The sequence below is a fragment of the Chlamydotis macqueenii genome, chromosome 10, assembly GCF_036417535.1.
Source record: "Chlamydotis macqueenii isolate bChlMac1 chromosome 10, bChlMac1.mat, whole genome shotgun sequence".
In the NCBI taxonomy this organism is placed as follows: Eukaryota; Metazoa; Chordata; class Aves; order Otidiformes; family Otididae; genus Chlamydotis; species Chlamydotis macqueenii.
In genome coordinates this window covers 4621427-4645387 of record NC_141565.1, presented here as the reverse complement: position 1 = coordinate 4645387, position 23961 = coordinate 4621427, and the positions used below count along the sequence as shown (strand labels likewise).

The 23961-nt window shown below is 53.7% G+C and overlaps 1 protein-coding gene across 2 annotated transcripts in view; it reads left to right on the top strand.

The window, feature by feature from the left end:
* Nucleotides 1-23961, top strand: part of BSN (bassoon presynaptic cytomatrix protein) — an 88497-nt gene that overhangs the window by 42677 nt on the left and 21859 nt on the right. For both annotated transcript variants that reach the window (XM_086755564.1, XM_086755563.1), the window contains one exon: nucleotides 2365-3147. In XM_086755564.1, the coding sequence (XP_086611690.1) occupies nucleotides 2365-3147 (783 nt within the window). The remainder of the gene's footprint in view (nucleotides 1-2364; nucleotides 3148-23961) is intronic.

The following is a 23961-nucleotide window of genomic DNA, read 5'->3' as shown; positions in this document are numbered from 1 at the left end:
GCCAGGCTACAATAAATACAGACTACAATAAATAGAGTGTGGAGTGCATCCTTTGCCGTGTACCTTGCAGTCGTGGTTCCTCAAAACCTAGATGCGAAGATCTAGGTCTGGGAAGGTCTCCTCTTCCCTCAAGTTCTACCTCGCTGGAGAGTCTTTCAGTGCAGGATAAAGAGATTACGCAGAGAGGGAAGATTTGCATTTCTCGGATATGGGGAACTTTGCAGGGGGAGAGAACCTGAACAGAAAGGATCAGTTCTCCCTTAATCAGAGCTGATGGGGATGGCGAGCAAAGCTGATGGGATTTTGGGAGACGCTTTCCCAAAATAGAATAGTGGGAAGATGTTCCAGGGGATGTGCAAGCAAAAATAACACGAGGAATTCTATACGTCAGAAAAGAGACAGCAAGACCGTAAGAAATTATAAAAACTAAAGAAATATTTTTGGGAACTAAATATAATGTGGCTCATTTGGAACAGCTTGGAGACGCGACGATGTAACGTGGGATTGCTTGGGGAAAAACTGAGCTCTGAGGGAACTGCTTGAGCAGAGGCTGGTGGGGATCGTGGCGTGAGAGCTCAGCAGGCACAGCGACGGCTGAGAAGAGCACAGAGCTAGCGTGCAAGCAGGCCTGCGAAGAGATGGGAAGAGCTTTGCTGGAGACTAGGAGGCAACACAGAGCTCTCCGCAACCCGGCAAGCCAGCCGGGCGCTGGGCAGGGAGCGGAAGGGGCGTAGTGGGCAGGTGGAGGTTTCTTCATGCATTACCCTTTAATTTTCATCCGCCTTTCCTAGCTGATCTGAATTTCCTCCATTTCAGAGAGTTTATTATTTGAAGGCTGGGCTTTGAGAACTTCCCCCTGGGGAGGGGACCTGTATGGAGGGGCTCAGGGCACATCTGCCTCCCTCCTCAGGGACTCGCATCCTGTTCCATCACAGGAGCTGCTGAAACACCCGACTGCGTCTATGAATGTCTACCAACGTGCCTGTGGTTGGAGTGTGGGGGTAAAGACCCTGTAGCCAGGTCATAAACCAGTTGTTCAGCACCGTGCCTCCAGCTGCAGGACCGAAAGGCCGCACAGAGCTTGGAGACGTGGGGCTGGGCGAGGAGATGAGACGGTTAACGTCTCTGCAGCGGGGTTTAAGGCGAGCCTTAGAGGTGATCTGTAACTCTGGGATGAGGAGATGGCTCCTGAAGTGAAAGGCAGGAAAACCAGCATCTTGTGCAGGGGCTGGGAGCTGTCAGGCACTGCGCATGTACCAGCCCAAGGTGGGCTCTTGGTCCGCTTGTCCCGGATACTGCTCCGGTTTTTGGAAATGCTCTGGTCTTTTTTGCCACCTTAGTTACTTGTCCTGGAGAAATCTTTCGCGTGGCTGTCCTGCTGACTGTGCTATATATTAATATTTGCACCGCTGCTGAGCATCCTGGGGATTCCTCATATGGGAAGGCTCACAGCTTTCATACAGCCTCTTTAATTAATTTAATTCAGACATTAACGTGTCCCAGGGAACATCTCTCGAGGGGAGAAGTCTTTCATTTATCACCACTTAGCCAGGGAGCACTATATTTTTCAGTTGCATCCAAAAATTCATCGTGGCAAGAGTGCAAATTAACCCTTTACTCCCCAGCCAGTGCTTTTTGCCTGCCCAGCAGCGCAGGTGCCTCGTGCGAGGGGAGCCCACTCCCTGCTGTCCCTTACGGGCTGCCGTGCCAAATTTTGGGGTGGGATATTGCAACCACTACACTAATTCCAGAAAAGCCAGGAGCCCTCAGACCAGGGGAGGCACGAATCGCGCTGCCTGAGAGCTGAGCCTCATGGCTAGCAGGAGCCTGGCAGCAGAAGCCTTGGAAGCCAGCCAAAGCTAATTAAAGCTTGTTTTCGCACCAGCGCATTGTGCCGTGGGTACCTGTGACAGATGGGGTCTGTTCTGTTCGCTGTGACTGAGATGCTTTTCGTGAGGAATGTGGTACCAGAATGTTTCTCGGGGGTCGGTGGCTTGTCCCTATAGAATCACAGAACGGTTTGGGTTGGAAGGGTCCTTCAAAGCCCACCCAGTCCAACCCCCTGCAAGGAGCAGGGACATCTCCAACCAGATCAGGTTGCTCAGAGCCCCGGCCAACCTGGCCTGGAATGTTTCCAGGGATGGGGCATCCACCACCTCTCTGGGCAACCTGGGCCAATGTTCTACCACTGTGTAAAAAAAAAAAAAAAACAAAAAAAAAACCAAAAAAAACCAACCAAACCACCACAAACCCTATAGCTACATAGGGTTTGTTTAGAGGAACTTAGGAACTTAAGGGCGCGCTGTGGCTGCTGGCCACAGCCTGCCCACCACTCACTGCCCACGTCCTCTCCTTGTCTTGCAGGTAAAGGAATGGTTGTGCTTGAACTGCCAGATGCAGCGGGCGCTGGGGATGGACATGACCACTGCTCCTCGCTCCAAGAGCCAGCAGCAGCTGCACTCCCCGTCACCATCCCCTTCCCACTCCCCGGCCAAGCACCCGCCACCCCTGACTGCCGACAAGTCCCCGCCAGCCACCCGTGCCCTGCCGTCCGAGCCGCCCAAACCTCACCCCACGACGCCACAGAGGGAACCGCATGGCCAAGGCCAGCCGAAACCTCAGGAGGCGGCCAGGTCCTCCCCGCAGCATCAGCAAGCCAAACCTTCGTCCTCTGAGCAAAGAAAGACAGTAGGAGACACGGGGATGAAGCCCACTGCTCCGGGCCCCGGGCCTGGAGCACAGGAGCAAGCCCAGGAGGGGCTCACGGGGAAGCTCTTCGGCTTCGGGGCGTCCCTTCTGACCCAGGCGAGCACGCTCATGTCCGTCCAGCCAGAGGCCCCCCCTCCGAGCCAGCCGTCTCCTGGCAAAGTGCCTCCAAAAATAGTCTTCAGCGATGCCAGCAAAGAAGCTGGTCCTAAAGCCCCGGGGGCGCAGGGCCGGGCTGGTGCCACGCCAGCTGCCAAGCCAGGCAAGCCGGAGCAGGGCGTCAAGCCAAAGGAAGTGCCGAAAGCAAGGGTCTCGTGCCCGCTCTGCAAGGCGGAGATCAACGTGGGCTCCGGCGAGCCCCCCAACTACAACACCTGCACGACCTGCCGGCAGCAGGTCTGCAACATGTGCGGCTTCAACCCCACGCCTCACCTGGTGGAGGTAAAGGGGCTGGTGGGGGTGGGCGCCTTCCGAGATGGGGGTCGGTGCTTTGCTTAAAATGGGGAAAAGATGGTACTTTTTCCTTCAAAGGTTTAAAAAAGCCTTTAAGAAGCTGCTGAATCCAAGTCCCTCCCATGGTTGGAGACCGTGGTTCTCCACCTCTTGACAAAGACCTGGATTTCTTATGTGTACGCTGGTCTCATGCGAGGAGCAGAGCAAGGGGTGGCTGTTTGGGGCACCTCTAGCAGTGCCCACTGCTCCCCAGAGGTGTCCAAGGAGTCAGTGGACAGGGTAAGGAAATAGAAACAGGTTGTGCAGGTGCCAGAGTCACCAACAAACATCCTCCTCCTGGTCCTGTGGATGGACGCCTTGGCCAGGCTTGGGAAGGAGGCTGGTGAAGGCTGTCCTGCAGCTCTCGTGTCCTCAGATGGTGAGGGTGTGAGGAAAATGGTACGGAGCAGGAAGGTGGCAGGACCCTCAGCAAGAGGATTTCAAATCAGATGAGGGTACACGATGTCCTTTTGGAGTTTTCTGCCCTCTCTAGATGGCAAGGGCCCTGCACCATTGTGCCTGGGGGCAGGGCGGGGGTGTGGGCTGAGTGGAGGATGGATATAGAGATGGAGGATGGATATGGAGAGGTCTGTGGTGCCGTTTGGACATGAATTGGCCGGGGATCATGCAGCCTGCTGAGATGGAGTGCAAGGAGAGGAGATGGAGGTTGAGGTGGTCCCAAGATCCACTTAGTCTCACCAACTGCAGTTGAGGAGGTCTCTGAATTGTTGTGGTGCCCACCCAGAGCATCTTCCCAAGCACCAAAAAGGCATCTTAGCCAACTCTGACCACCAACACCTGGAGAGGAGAGGAGAATGGTGCAACTTGGGCTCAGCTGGAGCATCCTCCTACTCCCCTCTCTCCCCTTGCTAGCTAGGAAGGGAGATCTTTCAGACCCTTGGAGAAGGCCTCTGTTAAAGCCTAGACCCTCGCCCCCTCCACTACAGGCTATTTGACACCCTTGTGAGAGAAGGCTCAGGGCTTTCTTCTAGAAGCGCTGCATCTTGCAGCCAGTAAGACACGAAACTGGTATCATCAGCACATGGAAAAGTTAATGAGAACTTTAAATGACCAGAAGTAGAATTGCTAATGTTGGCTCTGTTCCACGGCAGATAATTACATTTTATGTCCCTAACTCCTCCCTGCAGTTTCAATTATACCCAGTAATTTTCTCCTCTTCCTGAAGCTGCTGCTGTTCATGGCCAGGCTCGCGGTGGAGAGCCGCTCTCCCGGCACGGTGCGTGGCGTGCGCATGTAGGTGTAGACCCGTCAGGTGGCCACCTCCTTTTGCGTAATGCCATTTTCGATGGAAACACTCTCCTCTTCGCTCCTACCCTGGGGGCTGGGGTGAGACAAGAAGGTGTCCAGGTGTTCCTTGGGTAGGGCTGAAGCCCCATGTTGATGTGCCCTTGGGCAATGATGTGTTTCCAGGCTTCAGAAAGCTCAAGGGTTGGTGGAATGGCTTTAACGTGCTCCCCTTGACACCTGCCTGTTAATTAAATAGTTAGGGAATTCGTTTGGGGCTGGGTTGCACCCAATAATGTGGTGCTCTCTGTGGGAAGGTGATCTCTCCCCAGCGCTCGTCTCTGGGGCCACCAGCTGACGCCTGGGATTAAATTTCAGATTTTGAAGGCTGGACTCTGGCTTAGCTCCCCCAGCTCTTGACTAAACGCCTTCAGACACCCTTGGCAACCTCACCCCTCGTGTGGGACCGTGTTAGGGTTTCTCACTGCCGCTCATCACTGCAGTATCCATGTGCCCTCACACAGAGTGAGGAAGACCCACAGTGAGTGCGAGCTGCGGGTGAGACGGGTGGTCATCCCCTGTCTGTACCACGGGAGCCTAGGCAAAGTCTTCAGCCCTGGCTCCAAACGGCGTGAGTCACAGGGAGGGAGAGGGCGTGGGCCAAGGTGGTCTGGTTTTGGAGGAAGGATGGATGGAGTTTTGCAAAAAAAGGGTGCTAAAAGAACATGTTTTCTGCAAATGAAGTATCTTCACTGCAAGCAGTCGCGGCTTTGTGATGGTGTTGGAGGTGGGCTGCACGTGATTATAGCTTCATAGCAAAACCACATAACCATCTTGGGAGGGGAAAAAAAACCCAAAATAATGTTTGCATCCTCATACAGGACAAGTATTTTCACTAACTAGGTCGTCTCCTCTGCCAGGGAGGCACTAACGAGCTTGCACTGAGGGAGACTGCTCTCCCTGCTGTCACAGCTCGGTGGGAAGTGTCACCTGAACTGAGACTGGTGCTTGTTGTGGGCTGGATGACCCCAGGTGTAAGGTGGGAACCAGAGGGCACAGCAGCAGCACCGCTCCCCAGCAGACCCCAGCTCCTTGGTGGCATTGCACATAATGCTGAGGGTGAGGAGTATCCTAATACCCACTAACCCTGTGCTGACTTCCAAAATCCTGTTGAGGAATAATCCCCACAACTGGCTGAGGTGGATCTCTGAGGGAGCCTGTGCCCAGAGCGGGTCTTTGGGGAGGGGACAGGGAGGTATGGAGGAGCTGTGTGCTTAGAGAGACCCTGTGAGATGTGCTAGGCTGCTGGTGGAAGTGAGACCATCTTAGGCGTGTCTCTGTGTGTTTCTGCCGTGTGGATGGGTGACCAGCAGGACGTGCCAGGTCTTAACTAGTTGGACACACGGTCAACCTCAGGAGGGGCAACTGGTTGAAGCAGGGGGGCACAGGAGGTGTTGATGTGCGATGACCGCTGTTACGAAACTGGGAGAAGAACATTGAGAGCGAAATGCAGAAAGCAGGAAAGGCTTTTGCCCCTGTCTGCAGCCCCCTGAAACTTCAGATTTCCCCGGAAAGATGCGTTACTGTTTACCCAGGTTATTTTCATCCCCATGCCGCTCCTGCTGTAAAGATGGAGTCGGAGGCTCCGGGTCCCTGTTCTCCCCTCCCACCCCCTGCAGCCGCCTGGGGAGGTATCCAAGGAGCCGCCGCCTCCTCAGCGCTTCCTTCAGCCGAGTGCACTCAAACCTCATGAAAGAGAAGAAAGTACTAAAAGCGCTGTTTTCTGCGGAGTTGCCGAGTTGCGTGGGCGCTGAGCCACCGAAGGGAAAGGGTGAACTGAGCTTCCCCCCGTTGTCCTTGCCCTGCCGTGGGCTGAGTGCTTGTGCAGCCTGGTCTGGCTGATGGTTGCTCCAAGAGCATCCCACTGGATAGCACCTCCAAGCCCAGAGGTCCCATGAGACCCACCAGCAACGCTGGCTTTCCTTTGGTGCTGGGTCTTGGTGGGGCGCAATCAGAAGATGGTGGTGAGGACTGGGAGCCTGGGACTCTTGAAGAGTTCAGGTACGAGCACGGCATTTCAGCCATGCATCCCAGGAGAAGTGTGTGCGCTGTCGTGGTCCATGGCTCTGGAGGTTGTGAATGACCGCTTCTCTTCCTTGCTCACCCTGACACGCGTTACCCAGCCCTAAATAAGTTGTTTGTGTGAACTACCAGAAGTACAGGTGCCTGGAGCTTCCTCCCACCTCATCACACCTCCTCCGGGAGCTGGCTCCTGGGAACGGCACCATGAGCTGTTCCCACCAAGTCAGAGCTGGTGCTTTGGGGCTCTCCCAAATTCCCTACAGCCTCAGCCTGGTGACATGCGGGCGGGGAAGAGGTTTCTGGTGCAGCAGGACTGAGTGCTGGGCCGTTTCACTGGGGATTTAAGAAATCACGCCTGTTTGTGGCCGAGCCTGCTAAGGGAGCAAGTGATCTGGCAAGAGCTGGCTTGCAGCATGGTTGCCCTGCGCGATGCTCTCCCAGTAACCCTCGTTGACCCCGATTGACTCCGGGGGTTTTGTATTAACGAACAAATGAACTATGCATGTTGTGTCACTAAATAAGCATGGCAGGATGCCCCTTTGCCTAATTAAACAGCCTGGAACAGGAGCTGTGACAAGTCGCGTTGAAGATTGCTGCTGGGCACCAGGCCGTGACCCGTACTGGGTGCCTTCCCCTCCGGAGGGTCCTCATACTGGTTTGTGGTACCCACCACACCGCATCCGGATCCTGAAATTGCGTTTATTTTCTTGCTTTCCCCGCGTGGTACAAAACGCATCCGTTTTGCAACGCTTGTGTTGTCACAGCCGTGCTGCGTCTCCCTGTGTGGTCTCACCAGTCCGTGCTGTTGGATTCATTATTATTTGCAGTGTTTTAATATATATATATGCATTTATAAGATATTACAGGCATTATCCTGCATGTGATACCGCCAGTCGACACGATGCAGGAGCAGCATTTCCCTGGGTCCTTCATGGGACTTGTTCCCCTTCTGCTCCCCTCGCAGCCGGGTACGAACAAGCCCGTTTGGATGGATTGCTCACAAAAACCTTGTGAATCATCCCCATATCGCACGGTTTCAGGAAAGCCCTGGGTCTTTCCTTCCATTGTGCTGTGGGACCTTTCCACTGGGAAAAACTGGGCCTTGGGCAGAGCAGCTCCCTGGGGTGCGATGCAGCGCGGCGCAGGTTCGAGGTGCTGACGCCAAGGATGGGGCCGAGCCTGCCCTACTTGCAGAAGCAACCGTGGCGGCTCCTGCGCCTGGCTGCAGGGAGGAACGCCTGTGAAAAAGGGAGTTCAATTAGGTGGGGAAAAATAAAAAAAAAAAAACACCAAACCTCCGTGAGATCAGCTTGTGTGCAGAACAGGGTGTTGCTGCTAGCAGCTGCTGGAGGATGAGTTGGAGAAGGGGGGCCGAAGAAAAACTTTGTGCCAAAATTATTTTGGTGTTGGCACATGGATGTCATAGAAGAGGAAAAAAGCGAGCGGGGAGGAGCATCAGGCTCCTGCCCTTGCTGCAGGTGGGAGCTGGCAGCCATGAGCCTGCGTTGGACCCCTGGGCATGCCATGCCTCCCTGCCCCCTTCCCGAAGCTCCATGCTCTCGCTGGGAACGTAATTAGCCGGTTGCTGCCAGCCAAAGAGGATTAGCCGGGTTAAGAGAGTGCCTCCAGTTCAGCGCTGGGGTGGAAATCCCAGCCCCAGTCTGGCGTCTGGGGCCATGCCTGGCTCCCAGTTAGCCCCGCTGCCCGCTTCCAGGGGGAAAAACAAGATATAGAGACCTTAAGAAAAAGCTGCCTCCTGCCCTCCGGAGCGCAGGCAGTGCCTGTGTTGGGGATCCGGCGACTCGCTGCCCCGGAGAGCTCTGCGTCCTTCTTCCGTGTGATGCTCTACGTGTGAAACTCTTACCAAAGAGCCGCCCTCCTCCACGTGGCGGCGGGGCGAGCGGGTGACAAGCAGGGATGAGCGCTTAAAGTTTGCAAGCATCATTTTTCCAGAGGAATCCGTGTCTGGTTGTTCCTACTGTGCTCAGAGGGCCGAAGGGTCCCTGGTGTAGCAGGGAGCAGCTGTTGTCGGTCACCCCTTTGAGGCCATTTTCCCTGAAATCGAGCATCCTGCGATGACAGCTTGGCAGGGTCCCCGGGGCTCAGCTGGGTGCTGAGATGGCCGGGTCCCCTCTCCGGGGACGTGAGGAGGAGCGCGGTGTCGTGCTGAAAGTGGGCAAGGGGTTAGACCCCAGGGTTTCCTGCAGGAAGAAGAGGTAGCCAGAGATACAGGCCACAGTGTTTCTCCTGTATTTTTGTGTAGAAATCATGATTTTTTTTTAATTTTTCTTTTAAATACCCCAGCCCCAGGGGTATAAATATTCAGGTCAGTCACACAAACTGAAGTCAGATTGGGAGCGCGAGATGTCAGCGTACGACAGTGCGAGATGAAGTCGGCTTGGCCGACGTGAGCCCTCAAATCCCTTTACGGATTGGTAATTAACAGCTCGGCATGACTCAGGAGTTTTCTGCGTTGCTTAACCCGCTGTAATTAAGCTGTCTACTGCTGCTGGGCTGGGCAACGCTGGGCTCCCCGCCAGCTCCTCCTGCAAGCATCGGGGGGCTGAAGTGGGGCTGGGGGTCAGTGGTGTCGCATAACCCGGCAGACTGGTCCGAGTTAAGAGCCAAGTCCTGTCGGACGGGTGACGCACAGCATCCAGTGCTGTCCCATCTGTGCAATCCGTGGTTTTGGACCCTCTGCTGCTTTTTCTGCAGAACCTTGTTAGATTTTTACTGCTGCCAGGCTCTTGTCTTCTGCTGGTTGTGTCACTGAAGCTTCTAGGATGACTCCAAATGCTGGCCTCCTCCTTGCTGAACCTGTTCTCAGCTTCTGGCCACTTAGAAAATTACCTTGAGAGCTGCTATTCCTTTCTTTAATCAGAAAAAAAAAAACCAACGCAGAGCCCCAGATTCCTTTGTTTCCTTAGATGCAATTATATTATTAAAGGACAAATGTCAGCCGTACACAGACCCTGCTGATTAACGCCTCGGAGCAAGCCGCTGCCCGTGCCTGCGGATTGTTTTCAATGGTTCATAAAACCAAACTATGTATTCAGAGGGGTGACAGCGGCTGGGCGAGGTAAGGGATTTCTGCCTTCCTCCCTTCAAAATGAAGCTTCCTCACTTTGTTGGGAAGGCCAACGGGTATGTCCAGAACAAAGGCGGTGTGCTCACTGTGGAGCAGGCGGTGCAAAGACTCAGCCTTAAAACCAGGTGCCCTTTGGCTTTTGGGGCATCAGTACTGCTGCCATGGGCCAGCCCGCGGTGCTGGAGGTGGGATTGGGTACCGAGATGGACGTGATGCCTCAGCCACCACCGTAGATGTCCTCCTCGAGTGCTGGCATCTAACCGTGCCAGCTCTTGGAGCCATCACCTCACAGCAGGGTGGGTTGCCCGCACCGCTACCTCAGCCCTACAGCCCCTGTGTGCCTGCAGGTTCCTGCTGTGGTTCAGGCTGGGAATGCTACTGGTATCGCCCCGTTAGGCAGCAGCGTGGATTGTGGATTTAGTTCTGCTGTAATCGGTGGTGAAACTTCATCTGTACACTATTGATCAGGCCATTTCCTAGAAAGTGCCAAGGAATGGTTCAGGGCGATGCTTTTTGCCCATATAACATGGATAGGTCTTTGTGCCAGCTCCTATCTCCTGCTAAGCTTTGATCGCTTGTCCCAGCACACTTATTTTGGTGGGTGTTGCCAATCTGAATCTCACCAATGATGGTATTCCATCCCTGAAACTTCTGTGGCACGGACTCATCCTCCAGAAACCCACCCCAGCCATCCTCGAGGAGGCGGAGGGGACTGCAACCTTGCGGCAGGGATGTGAAGAGCGACGTACAGGGCTATCACTGCGAGAGGATTTGATATTCTGAGGAGTCGGGTGCCATGAATATTAAAATTCACCAACCCGGGAAGGGCCTGAGTAACTTTCCATCTCCCGGCTGAGGTTTCACAGTTCGGAGCTGCTCTGGGAAGGACTGAGAGAAGATCAATAACTGCCCTAACACACCTTGTTAGGGACTTTCTTGACCTTGAGAAGCTTTGGAAAGAGTTGCTGTTGTACACGTGCAAGATTGAAGGCAGCACAAATAGGCAAAGTAGAAAGGAAGCAGAACAAGCTAAAGCTGCTGTAGTGCTTTTTGTGAAATTCATTCACGAAATTTGGGTATATCTGGTTCTAATACAGGATTTTCTACCTTTGCTCTTCAAGTCAGACCTGGCAGCTGTGCCTGTGGGCAGCCCTGAAGCCCAGTGCCTCTCGGGCAGTGTCACCGAAGTCCACTGCAGGACCAGCCTGCGAGATGTCCTGGCATGGGGATAAAGCGAGAGGTTCCCATGACAACCTCCGAAAGGTGGGCCAGATCCAGCAAAGAGCCTGAGATACTGGAGGAGGGCAGGGCAGGAGGAGCGTGATGTTACAGGGGAAGCATGGGGGCTGTCAGCAGGATGGGGAAAGCCTGGACCCTCACTCCTGCTACGTCTTGTATTGCGTGATCAGTGGATAAAGAAGCTCAGGAGCAGTCCCCAGCGCAGGGACCGGCACTCAGTGTCGTCACTTCTGCCCTGGCAGAGGTGGTGGTGGGATCAGAGGGGTCTGGGCTGGGGACACTTGGTGGCCTCCAGGCACACTACGTGGGATTACTGCTTTAGTAGTGGGGTTGCTTGGATCACGTCAGTGATGCTCAGCTTGGTGGGAACAAGATGGTATCCCTGACTCTGGAATCCAGGCTGTTCCATGAGGTGCCTGGGCTCCTGTATCGTGAGAGCTCTCCCCTGCCCGCGGCAGGGACTGCTGGTGGAGATGGAGAACATCTCCCTGTGGCAGATGCTGCTCCGACTGAGATAAGCAGTCCGTGAAGGAGGTCGGGTTGGAGGGGACGTTTGGAGCAGCGTGCTCTGAGCAGCACCGTGGGGACTGGTGGTGGAGGTGCACGGTCCCCGGGCAGGTACCAGCAGATGACGGCAAGGCTGGTGGGACTGCCTGAGTCAGGGTCTCGGTCTGAAGGTGCGGTGGAGAGAGAGAGAAACAGCTCTTCTTGTTGGAGATGGCGAGGGGATTTGGCTGGTCATCTGTCTCCACCCACTGCGAGCAGGCAGATATTATCCTGATGTGCTCACAGGTCGTTATACAACCTGGAGCTTCCTTCATGCTTTTTTTTTTTCTTTTAATAGCATACCATGTTAGTACTTTATTTGGGAACATATTGGGACGCTTAATTGAGCGTTTAATTGGCTTTGTAGCACTGGCTCTCTGAGTGGGTTGGAAGGGAGGCAGCTTTTAGGGCTGGGCTGCTGAAGAGATGCTCAGCTTTCCAGCTGTGATGGGAGCATCTCACATTGACTTCGTTGGTGTTGATCCACCTTCCAAAGCAGCGTCGTTTCTCCTAGCGAATCCCGTGGCGTTTTGTAGTCGTATCCCACAGCGTTTAGCACCCGTAAAGGTCTGTGGAACAAAATTAGAGTGTAGAGAGAAGGGTGACTGCCAACGGTGAAGCATGTGGGCATGCTGGGGAAGGAGCTAGCGGTGGTGATGAGATTACCAGCTGGACATGTGTGTGTTGAGGATGGGCATCACTCACTCAGGCCGGACTCTTGTCTTGATTCTCACGTCAAAACTGTTGCTGGTAGAGCCCGAGGGCAGGGAAAGCCCATGTGGACTCTGCAGCCTCCTGGTGCTGGAGGCACCTCGATGCCGTGCTGCTGAAGAAAGCCCAGACCTTCATCAGCCATGTGCACGTTAGAAGGTTGCGTCCTTCTCCAAAGGCCAACAGGACCTGAAAGGCCATTTTATGGTATCTACTGCTGCAGGTTTTCACCCTGGTTTAATAGTATTTCACATACCGTGTAGTTCAGCGTTCAGTTGTGCTGTGTGCTGGGATGCCCTATTTTTTGGTTTTGGTTTTTTTTTTTGAGCTGACCCCACACCATCATCCCTCTCCTTGAGTCTCCCACAGCATAAGCTCTGGTCTCCAGCGAAACCAGACGTTTCTCCCCAGTTGAAAGGGAAGTCCTGTCGCTGGGGGAACTGGCGTTCTGCACCGTTGTGGTGCTCAGGACTCAGCAGAGCTCTGGTGCGATGCATCCTGCGCGCTGTGATCCTCTCGCTGGGAGATGCCGGTGGCAGCAAGGAGCAAGAGGCGTGAGCTAGGGCGCTTCAGCCTTTTAGTTTAAAAAATAAAACCTCACAGCATGTTGAAAGCCTAAAAGCTGAATGGACCAGGAGGTGCACCAAGTGGCTGGCTGCTTCCTCCTCCTCTTCCTCCTCCTGGCTGGGCTGATGAGCTGGGGAAGGTGGATTGTACTGGCCTGCACCAAAAAGAAATGCGAAAGCAACGTAGGAAACAAAAGCAAGCTGTTTCTTTGAAGCGCACCGAGGCTGTGAGCCCGTGCAGGTCTCTGGATGGAGATTTTCAGCAACGTTTCATTCTTATTTTATCCGGGCTGATTTTCAGTCTTGGTGGTGGGCCTGTTAGTGTGGCCCGTGGCCACCTCCCAGCCCTCTGAAGGTCAGCCATCCTCACCTCTCGGGGCAGGAATTGCTCTTAACGCGTGGGGGACCGCGTTGCGCAGGGATAAAGGCCGCCTTTGGAGTAGTTTTTCAGACACGGGGGTCAGGAACTGGCTGGAAACACATGATTAAACACCTCTTCGGTTGGCTTTTGCTACTCTAGTTGAAAGGGAGGTGTTTCACAGGGATAGTTGGATTTCTGGAGGTGTGAGATCCTCACAGAAGCCGGAATTCTTGGGATGGCTCCTGGGGACCCGCATCCTGGTGTGCGGGGCAGTTGGGTACCAAATCTTTACGGGCACTTTGAGCCCCTCAAGGGGTTCAGCTGCCTCTTGATCTGCTTGACAGCCTTTGCACGCCTGCTGTCGTGGCGTCTGGGCTCTTGGATCTCGTGGGCCCTGCCTTTCTCCGTGTGCGATTTATCCATAGAGCAGAAGAGGGAAAGCCACATCCCTGCGTTTTTCCACTCCCCGTTCGTTTCCGAGCTTTTGGTGAAGCTGTTCAGTGTGGAATGTTATCTCTGCCCCTGCTGTTTCAACTGCTTCATTTTCCCGTGTAGCTTTGACGCGCTGTAAAACGTGCGTAGCAGACCGAAAGCCGTGCTGCAGCTTCCTCGCTGCTGATACGGGATTTCTTGTGAAGCTTGGTCTTTCCGTAATCTCGTTTTTCCACAGAAGGCTGTAAACCAGCTCCTTCCCAATGATCAGAAGTTTAGGAGGGATTAGCAAGGGGGCGCGGTTATTAACGTGAGTGATTGTAATTATAGACAGAGACATTAACATAGGTGCTCGTGCTTGATCCTGCGATGGCTGCGCTGGTTTCCATCTTTGATTTTTATCCCATCCCTGCTCCCCTGAGCAAGCGGAAAGGCTCGTTAGGTGCTTGGCAACTCGCAAGCCGGGCCGGGGGAGTCCCCATCACTCCTCTGCTTTTGCTACCCATTATTTTTGGCACTGTGAGGTCTGACCCCCCCGAAACATCAGTGACAACACTACTGCAGTGTTTGGGTGAGGGGGTTTAATGCCGCGATGTGTCGGGTGCTCCCCGGGCCCCGCCGTCCGTCCTGCGCACGCATGGCCGTGCTGGAGCTCAGGGAGCCGCGCTGAGCCCCGAGCCGCACTGCTGGTGCCTGCAGTGCACGGCTGCTCCGGGGCCCAGGGACCCGTCCCGTTCCCCCAGGGCCGAAACGTGGCTCCGTGGGGATGGGTGGCCGCTTTTCCTTCCCGTGCGCTTGCCCTGCCCATAAATAAATGAGGTTAGCCCGGGGTGCGTTGGAGAAAGGTCTGATGGCATTGGCAATATTTTGACGCCCCGGGGGATAAAATGCTTCGTCAAATGTGCGATCGTTCCCTGAGAAAATGGGAAATTTTTAGGAAGCATCCCTTGAGAAGCTCATGAAGCGGAGGGGGGTGCTGGGGCCGGTCTGGGGAGGGCTCCTGTGCGTCCAGAGGCTCGCCTGCTTTCTAAGGATATTGATTGCTGTAGTACAAAATGTATTTCTCTCTAAAAAAATCTCCCAATTGTGCAAATGCCAGCACCAAAGAGCAGAAAATGAGCACCCTGGGGACGGCTTCTGCCATCCCGTTTGGCTCCTCTTAGGCTCGCTAGCGATGTGATGTGCTAACGCAGGGAATTTGGGTAATGTCCTCCTTTGGTGTTTGCTGGCAAAACAGCAGAGTCAAGGTTTTGTCACATCCAAATTCTCTGTAGAGTTATTTGGTAATTTGCTAGAACTCTTTCTGGAGTTCCTTGATTTTACCCCGTTATCCTTTTCTCCCTAATTCAGCTGGATCGGGCTGTGTCTGGGACACATCTCTGTCTCCCAGCACACGCGTGGAGGGAATGCCAGCACCTTTCCCTGTCCTGTGTCCCCCACGCATCTCCTCGGGACCAGTCACCTCCAGCATCAAGGGTCGATGACGGCGATGCTGCCTGCAAGTGGCATTGCCGCGGCAGCTCTACCACCCGGTTAATTGCAATTTAAAATCTCCCAAATTTTAAAGGCAATCCCAGCCGAGCATAAAATTCTGCATCCAAAATTCCTCCTTTTGGGTAGGTAAAAGGTGGTTTGCAAGCTAAGTGGTGGTTGGTTTGTATTCCTGGAGTGACCCGAGGTCACCCGTTCTTTCTGCTTCCGTCACGGCCGAACACAAAATTCCCGGCAAGGGTGATATTGGGGGTCCAAGACCTGAACGCTTGGGCACCCCGGGAAGCAGCAGCTTTTGCGGAGCTCAGCCTGGGGAGCCTCCTGCACTGGCAGAAGGGGAGATGGAGCTTGTTGTTAAAAATTGCCTCACTTCTTTGCATGGCAGATAAAAATTTGCTGGGGAGAGTGGGCGGAGGTGTAGCCCGGTGCTCGATTCGCCGCCCAGAAGAAATGATTTTTCCGTTCTGAGGCTGCTCCTACAGCTGGTATTAAATGCTGTTTAGCAGCTCCTGGAAACATTTCCCGACAAAGCAAATTGTTTCAACTCATTAAGAACCTGATGCAAAAGCCCCAGGTAATGCTTTGCAACTTAAACAACTTTCCGGGGCATTTGGAAGAGAAACAATTTGAAAGGCGCAGCTGCTGGAGTTTTGTTTATTCGGGAGGGCGGCATCAGGGAAGGGGACGGTCCCAGCTCCCCCCAGGCCCGCGGTGAAGCCAAGGCACCTTCTCGCGAAGGCTGGAAGCCTCTGCCAGGGCTCTGCCTGCCTTGGCTGAGGATTATTTCAGTTCTATTTGTGCCTCGCCATGGCCATGCTGAGCCATCGCCAGCTGTCCCTGCCAAGCGGTGTTTGGGAACCAGGGCGGGCTTCTCCGTGTCGCTAGGTCCCCCACCAGCGAACCCCTGAGCTGCTTCAAAGCTTCGTCCCAGCTGCTGTCGTCAAAATGCACCAAACCCACTCAGCAGAGCACAGGGCTCTATTTCAAAAGCCTTCTCCTCTCTTCTCTTCTGCCTCACCTCCTTATCTTCCCAGCGCCATCTGCTCTGCCCACTAAAATAAGGCGGCGTGCTGTGGACGGGGCGTGCAGTGCCCAGGGAGCCCCATGCCGCCCAGCGCCGGCTCCGGCACACGGTGACCCTCCACTAGGCATCTTCTGCCGTGGCCTGGGGAAGCCACTGCTGCTGAGGGTAGGGTTTGTCCCCTCCGGTTTTAGGTTTATCTCTGCACTGATGGAGAGACTGGTACCCACCGAGGGTGACTCCTTGCGAGGGGCTTGGCTCTGCGTCCTGGAGATGCTCATCTCACGCCTGGGGCAGATGATGCCTTGCTGAGGCCAGCTGCCCAAATTTTAGACAGTTAAGCAAAATGAACCCCACATTGAGACCTTAAATCTGTGGAGAACAGCCGAAGTCTTTCACGCCTCTCTCGTCCCTTGATGCCCTCTCCTGTGGAGTCACCACAGGGGAGCGGACACAGGACCACCTTCACCATCCCTTTTCCTTGGCATGATGAAACATCTTGCAGAGAGATTTTCTGAGAGCCACTTTGCAACTGGTGAATGCCCAGGATGAGGTGGGACGAGAGTCTCTTGGTGCCTTGCAGAAGTGGCACAGCAGAGCGACGTCCTGCATCAGCTGTTACGTTTCTCATGACACAAAACCAAGAAGAAAGGTGAGGTTGGGAAGTGGGAAGAGCACGTTCTGCACAGTTAGCCTGGAGACCTTGTTGCCCTGGGTTACTTAAAGCAAAGAGTACAGCGAAGCACTGGAACCCAGAGGGAGGATTTGGGGAAAATGTAGACACCTTTGGGAGTGGTAAGAGGGCTTTTTTAATTTAGAGATCTGCCTTGGGATCTTCAGGTGGTATCTCTGAATGCTTCATGTTTTCCCGTGCCATGGCTAGAAGCTTTTGGCCATTATTTGTACTGTGACTAGGAGATAACTTGCAGGCAGTCTCTGATCTCTGACATGAGGCTTGGTTTTTTTGTTAGAATATTTTGAATTGTTTGGAGCACAAAGAGCACCTGGCTTCCAAGACTGTTGAAGCAGAAAAGCGTTGATTTCAGTGGGGTTTGGTTGACTTGGAGAACAAATATTCTCAAAAAAAAAAAAAAATCTAGATTGGCAAAGAAATGAGGTATTGGGTTGGGAATAACGCCTGAAAGCGTGAACGTGGGTGTAAGGATAGGACCTGCCCTGTGGGTTTGCCCATGGCTCTGTCCCAGCCAGGGCTGCATCCAGGCCCTGGAGCCGGACCACCTGGGATGAGTGTGGCCGGGCGCCTTCCCGGCGTTCCCTGGTTTCCATGGGCGAGGGGGCTGCGGCAACAGATCCCACTAGCTGTTGGGAACGAACACCCCCGCTGCGCCGAAAGGGCTTGCTGTCCGCCAAGGAGCTGTGAAATTCCCAGCTTTACATAATTTCCCAATTTACTCAGAGCTGTTAAGTATGACCAACAGTCATCCGTTTGCCGAGAGCAAATAGGACATCGGAAAAAAAGGAACAAACTAGAGCTAGGCAGCAGTATTTTTAACAAATCTGGGTTTTTCTTCAGACTGGAAGTCAAATGAGTGTTGCCAGCCTTCAGAGGAGCAGGTTTCTGCAGTGGCCCTGAAATACTCTGAAAGTGGAGCTTCTTAAATCATCTAAAGGGTTCTTGTGAGGTGGTTCCTCCTGTGGCTTGAGGAGAGCCAAGGGGTCCCACAGGCATCTGTCTTTGCAAAAAGGGCAGCTGGGGATGGAAATACCTCCGCAGATGCATTTTAAACTGAGTAAATATTCATGTGATTTTTTTTTTTTTTTTTTAAAGCAACCTTTTTATGTGGACTTCACCATTTGGATGGGGAGGGATAGGAGCCAGACCCGAGTGGGTGGGAGACGCTGGCCGTGCCGCTCTGGCTTTGTCGTGGGCAGCAGGTGAGGGGATGGGAGAGGGAGGAAAGACGCTGCTGTGGATCATTTGGGGGAGTAAAATGGCTCATCTGTCTCCGTTGTAACATTTCTAGAACATTTCCCAGCCTTTTACTGTAATAGTTTATTGACCCGCACAGAAGCGTGAAAGATGATGAGAGTTAATTTTTCAAGCTTATCACTTGATTTATTCCACAAAGGTAGTTCATTTAATTAAAATATTTCTGCCGCTAAAATCAGGACTTGCAATCTGGAAGCCTGGAACGGGATATATGGGGGTTTTTGAAGCAGAGGTCGTTTAATGGGGTCAAACGGCGTTGCCCACAGAAACCAAGGCTTCCAGTTCCGTAGGAATACAGGTATTTTGGGGAAATAATCCTAGAGGGAGTGATAGAAATAGAACGGGATGGAGAAAGAGAGGAAGGCAAAGGGGGGATCAGGGGGATCACGGGTGACCCCGAGATGTCTGCCTGTGTATGCACAGTGCTGGCTGCCCTGCACCCAAATGTGAAGCCCTTGGCCTTCGGTGTCATGTTTTTCCACTGCTAAAGAGCCAGGAAAGCCTGGAGGTGACCTCCCACTTCCTGGCAGGGCCTGAGTACAACTGTGAGCAGATGTCTCCTCTGGTGGTGCACCTACCCAACACGCGAGGGCCATGGGAAGGTCTCAGTAGAGCCCCAAGTCCCCTCAGCCACCTCCACATGGGGTTTTCGGTCTCTGCTGATATAGGGTTGTCCCCTGGGAAGATAATACAATGATTGTTAAAGTTTTGAAAGTGTTACGTGGCTGTGCAGGTGCTGCAGGACCTTGGTTTGGGATGTCCTCAGCTTCCAAGCCGTAAAACTAATGGCTCCCCACCATCCATCGTGATGGTGAAGTAGGTTCAAACCCCATTTGCTGCTGCCAGACTGGTCTGGGGACAAGGGGACTGGGAACTGAGCAGCTTGTAATGGGAAGAAAGCTGAAGCTCTTGAAGATACAGGTTTTCTGCTGGTTTGAAAATGGGTGGCTGCTGCCTGATAGACACTTGGGGCTCTCTGCAATTTAGAAGAGAGCAATCAGACAGCTTGAATCTGCTTTTATCAGATGCAGAAAATTGCTAGTTGGATGGCTGGATATTTTAGTCAACACTGGTGGCTATGAAAACCCAAAGTTTTGATTAAATAAGACTTCTCTGATAAACTTAGCTTTTCTTGGATTTTTTCCGTTCTGTTGGAAAAACGAATAGAATATTATATTTGTTTTCTGTGGAGGTTGGCCAGATTTCTCTTTCCAAGCATTATTTTTGCTGCAAACTTGAAATCTTCCGCATAGGGGTTCAAATGGATCCTGATGAGGAGACAACATTATTTCATCAAAACAGCAGCATGGCCGCGAGGAATGCTTTCCATCTACACCGCGCCAGCGCACCGAAGGGAGCTAGGATCCTCAGTGAGCAGGGCGCGGGCTCTGCTGGACCCCGGCGTTTGTCTCCTGGGCGTTATTCCAGGATTATTGCCATGCAGCCGGCGTTCGGAGATCCTCCTGCAGTTGTTAACCTTGGCTGAGAAACGCATCCCAATAATGGGGGCTGTTAACGATAAGGCTGCCTGGCAGGCTGATAAATCTCGTTAAGGAGCACTACATCACGGAGTAAATTACAACGCACGGCCGGATCAATTTGAACGAAAATGGACAAGGTGTTGCTGCTTTTTCAGTAGGGGAAAAATAAACTCCTGCCTCCTTTCCGGTGGGGTGCCGTGCAGATTCTCAGCGGGTGCATCCCAGGAACCCAGCGGGATCCTTGAGGAGGGTGCACTGGGAGCAACTAGTCTGTGTCTGGGTGGAGGACAAGAGCTACGTCCCTCTCTTCTACGTGGTTAAATTTGATGGTCGTTGCAGTCTGGTCTGTAACGGCTGTGAGTGATTCAGATAGCTTTGTAAACGTCACGTCAGAGCAAAATGGGAAAATGGGAGCTTGTCTTCCTTGGGACAGCCATAGCTAATCTTTGAAAACCAGACCCAGCCCTCCGCTGCTTAAATACCGTTGGCTGGGGTTTATTGTGAACAGAAAATCTTCTTAACTCTTCATCCATTTGGATCCAGTCTCTTGGAACTGAGCTGGTGGTTAATTTAGCTCTTTCTCTGAGATAAAACAGAGAGAAATAGCAAGGCTCTGTGAAAAGGAAAGGGAAAAGCGCTTTTTTGCTCTCCTGTTCCTCTTATTTTTCTTACTCTTCGGGCTTTTCCTTTTTCTTGTATACGCAGCATTGTGCTCGTGTGTTTCCTCCCACGCTGGCACCCTCAGGTGCCCAGCCTGGACGTGTGGTTTCTCCCACTTCTTTGCCAAGATGGTCCGTCTCAAGTCCGTCCCCGGCCCAAGGCGTCTGTGTCTCCACCTGCTCGCTGCAGAAGGAGACATCGGTCGAAGTGGCAGAAGATGGATGGAGGTAGCCAATGGTCACGAAGAAAAAAGGGAGCACATCCAGACTGGGGATAACAGCAGAGATAAATGGGTATCAAAACTTCAGCCCGTTGGTGGCAACCATGTGAAATCAAGGGTGTGTTTTACCTGAACCAAAGGATGGCCTGGCGCGGAATGTGGTGGGCAAACTGGTTGGGTCTGAGTGAGGATGAGCATTTCTAGTGGTCACACCTAGCCCCCAGAACTAGTCTCTTCTCCAAACAGGAAGGCAGAGGGTGTCCCATGTCCCACCTCGGGGTGGTTGGACTCCACATCTCACCTCCTCACCCTCTTAAAGCAAACCTGCTGGCCTTCATCTCAGCTGTTGCCGTCCTGGGAGATGGCGTCTCTGCTCCCTGTTCCTGACGGCAGCTGGTGTATTGCTGGATGCATACGTTACTGCAGAAGCGTGGCAGCAACGCTGATGCTCAGGAGGCCCTTTCCAGGGTGATGGATGCTCGCCCACAGCCCTGAGAATCAGTCCTGTGGCTTTTAGACAAGCCAAAAGCATCAAAGCGCTCTCCTCAATACCCTCCTCGGTTTTTTTTAAATGTTTTTTTTTTTTGTCTAATGAACTGAAAGGAAATATGTTGAGTGGGGAGGGATGTCTATATATATTCTGCAAAAGTGCCAGTTTCCAAATTTTGGGCAGCTGTGTACCCTTTTTTAGCAGCCCCTTCACACAGCCCACACAGCACCCAGGCTCTCGCAGTCGGGCTCGTTTGGAAATATGCTCCCTTGATTGCAAAATAGTTTCAGTCCTTGAAACATTTGAAAAGATTTTTTTTTTTAAGCTCCAAAAATACAGAAGGTGCTTCCTGCTGCTGCAGCTGCCCTAATTTTGGAGGTGGTGGAAGATGGGCAGGGGGCAGAGAGAAGTGGAGGGAGCCACAGCCGCGCGAGGATGCAGGTGCCGAGATGCTCTGGAGCTGGGCTTTGCCGAGAAGCGCTCAGCTGCGGGTGCTGGGTGCCGGAGCTGGGGCTGGGGTTTATTCTGGGGTCGTAGCCAGGCGATCTGAACAGATTGCCCAGCTGGTGTTAAAGTCAGGCAACGTGAGCTTGTTTCCCAGCTCCGTGGAATAAAATATTTTGGGCCCAACGTGACCCAAATACAGAACCGTAGTCTAAGCTTGACTCTTAACACCACAATTCCTAGTGATACGGAAGAGTTGGTGGCCTTTTCCTGTAGCTTCTCTCAAGCCAACTTTGGGAAGCACCCTTGCGAGGAGCCCCGGGATAGCTCAGGAGACAGTAGGGCAGCACACGCCCCTGTCTGCAGGTCAGTGCCCCCAAATGCCCATCATTTTTTTTGCAAATCTCCGCTTCTGCCACAGGAGGGGCTGCCTGGGACGGCAGCGCCCTGGCCCTAGGGGCATGGCTGCTGGGGTTTGTGGCTGGGCGAGAAGCCGCGCGTGGTTCAGCCTGGCCGTGCTGGTGGAAACCACGTTTGCAGCTCTCCTGCGCCCTCAGAGACCCATAGCAGCGTTCACCGGCCCGGCCGTCGGCTGCTGCAGCAGAATAAGCTGGACTTGGCAGGAGCACAGCTATTCCTAGAAGGCAAGCAAGGGGAGTGTTGCTGTTACTCATCAGTCAGAGACTTTCAGCTGGGATAATCCTCCGCTGGCTGTGTGGGGTGTTGAACCGCGGGGTGGGAGGCCGCGAACGCCTGGGGTGCTATTTCTCTGATCCCTGGGCTCTGCGGTGGAGGGCTGGTGGATCCCTGAGAGGGGGAAAAAAAAAATCCCCAGTGTGAGGGCAAGGAAAAGGGAGAGCCAAGGGAGGAGGATGCTCCTGGGTACTGCAGGAGCAGGACTGCGATGGCCTCTTGGCTGTTGCCCAGCTCCCCGTCTCCCTTCCACCTTGTCCTCTCCGTGGCGTGGATAAAAAAGATGGGCAGTGCGACAGACACCGCTGCTGCTGCTCCAGGCTCCCCCCAGGTTGTTTTGGTGAGAGGAGAGAGCGTTGGCGTCTCCCCTGCAGCCCCAGCGCTCAGCCATCCTCTGCAGCTTCTCCCGTCTTCTGTGTTTTTTTCCAACCGGGAGAGATCCCAGCCCGGAGAAGGAAGAGGGATGGAGCTGAGCAGATGGGAGGCAGAAAACGAGCCCTGCGACGCAGAGCTCATCCCAGGAAGCTCATTACCTTGCGCTGCTTTTAATCACATTATTGCGGTGTGAAGGCCACCGATACACACACATCTAAAACAGAGCTGGGAGGGGACCGTCGGCTCCGTCGGCGTGAGAGAGGACATGGAAATGGATAAGAACGGGCTGATGGCCGTTGAAATAACTGGGGTGTTTTTTAGCTGGGCTAATCTGTGAAACTCTGCTTGCCCAGTTGATGGTAACGAAGTCAATGAGCATGGAGCAGTTGGCAGCCCAGGAAGCTGGGCGGCGGGATGTGCGTGCGGTCCCGGGGGAGCGCGGGCTCTGCCAGCAACGGCCTCCCGACTGGGCGGGCGTCAGTGCTCGGTCAGCTGGGCTGGAGAAGCACGACCCAGTCTGCTGAACGGTGCTGGAGTTGTATTCAGCACTTCTTTTTTATTGATAGATTTTAAAAAATGTCTACAGATATGTATAGATATAGACATTTATATGCCAGCATAAATGCAGTTAGCAAGCGTAAGTGCAGGTGGCTCTGCATCTAGCTTGAGTGGGATTTTGAGGGTGTTTTTAGGGGAAAAAAAAAAAAGGAATTATCAGAGCAATAGCCCCGTCCTGGAGGTGGCTGTCCCACCATGGTACCTGCACCACCGGCTGTGCCTGTCACCCCGGCTCCCCAGGGCCTCCCCTGCCTCCCATCCCCCTCGATCTCGGTCCCCTCCTGGCGCTGGGGCCACCTAAATCCTCTCCAGTCTCTCCCACCGCAGGCACAGCTCCGATGAGCATCTCCTGCGTTTGCTTTATCTCGCCTCCCCGTCTCCAGCGCTTCTGCCTGCGTTTCCTCACCCTCCTTTCAAATCCCATCGCTGCCTCAGCCTCCTAGGAGAGATAAGGGCTGGGCGGAGGTAAAACCAGGCCGGTGGTTGTTTGCTGATGGCACACGAGGTTGAAAACACGCTATGTGAACACGCTGCAGTCGGGATCGTGACGCGCATCCTCCCCTCCGTAGGCGAGCGTCCCAGAGAAGTGCGGGTTGGTGTCGCTTGGCGTGCTCGCCCTTCGCCTCCTAAAATTGCGGTGGCTGGGTGGAAGGGGTTTAGCAGAGGTGTGCGGTGCGTCTGACCCCAGGGAGGTCATTTGGAGGGGCTCTGTCCAACAGTCAAGCATCATTCACTCCCTTTCCTTTAAAACCCATCCCTGGTACGGACAGAGCTGTGGTTTTCGTAGCGCCAGGACCCTGAGCCCTTGGGAGATGGGATCCTGCAGGGAGATGCCCCCGTTGCTGCCGCAGGATGGGGCGTGGGAGGTGGCTGGAGGGCAGGACCCCCCTAAATGGGGGGGTTGCTGGCAGCGGGGCTCAGAGGAGCATATGAGAAGTGGCTTTATGAGGTTCTTGTTGTTAATTTGGATCTTGATTCAGATACCAGAAGTGTTTTCCATATTTTCCAGGCACCCATCTGTCACAGTGAGGAGCCCTGCTCAGTACTTGTCAGCAAATAAATGAAATATTCTTGTGAGATTCGGCGCGTTTAATGCTGGGAGATGAGAT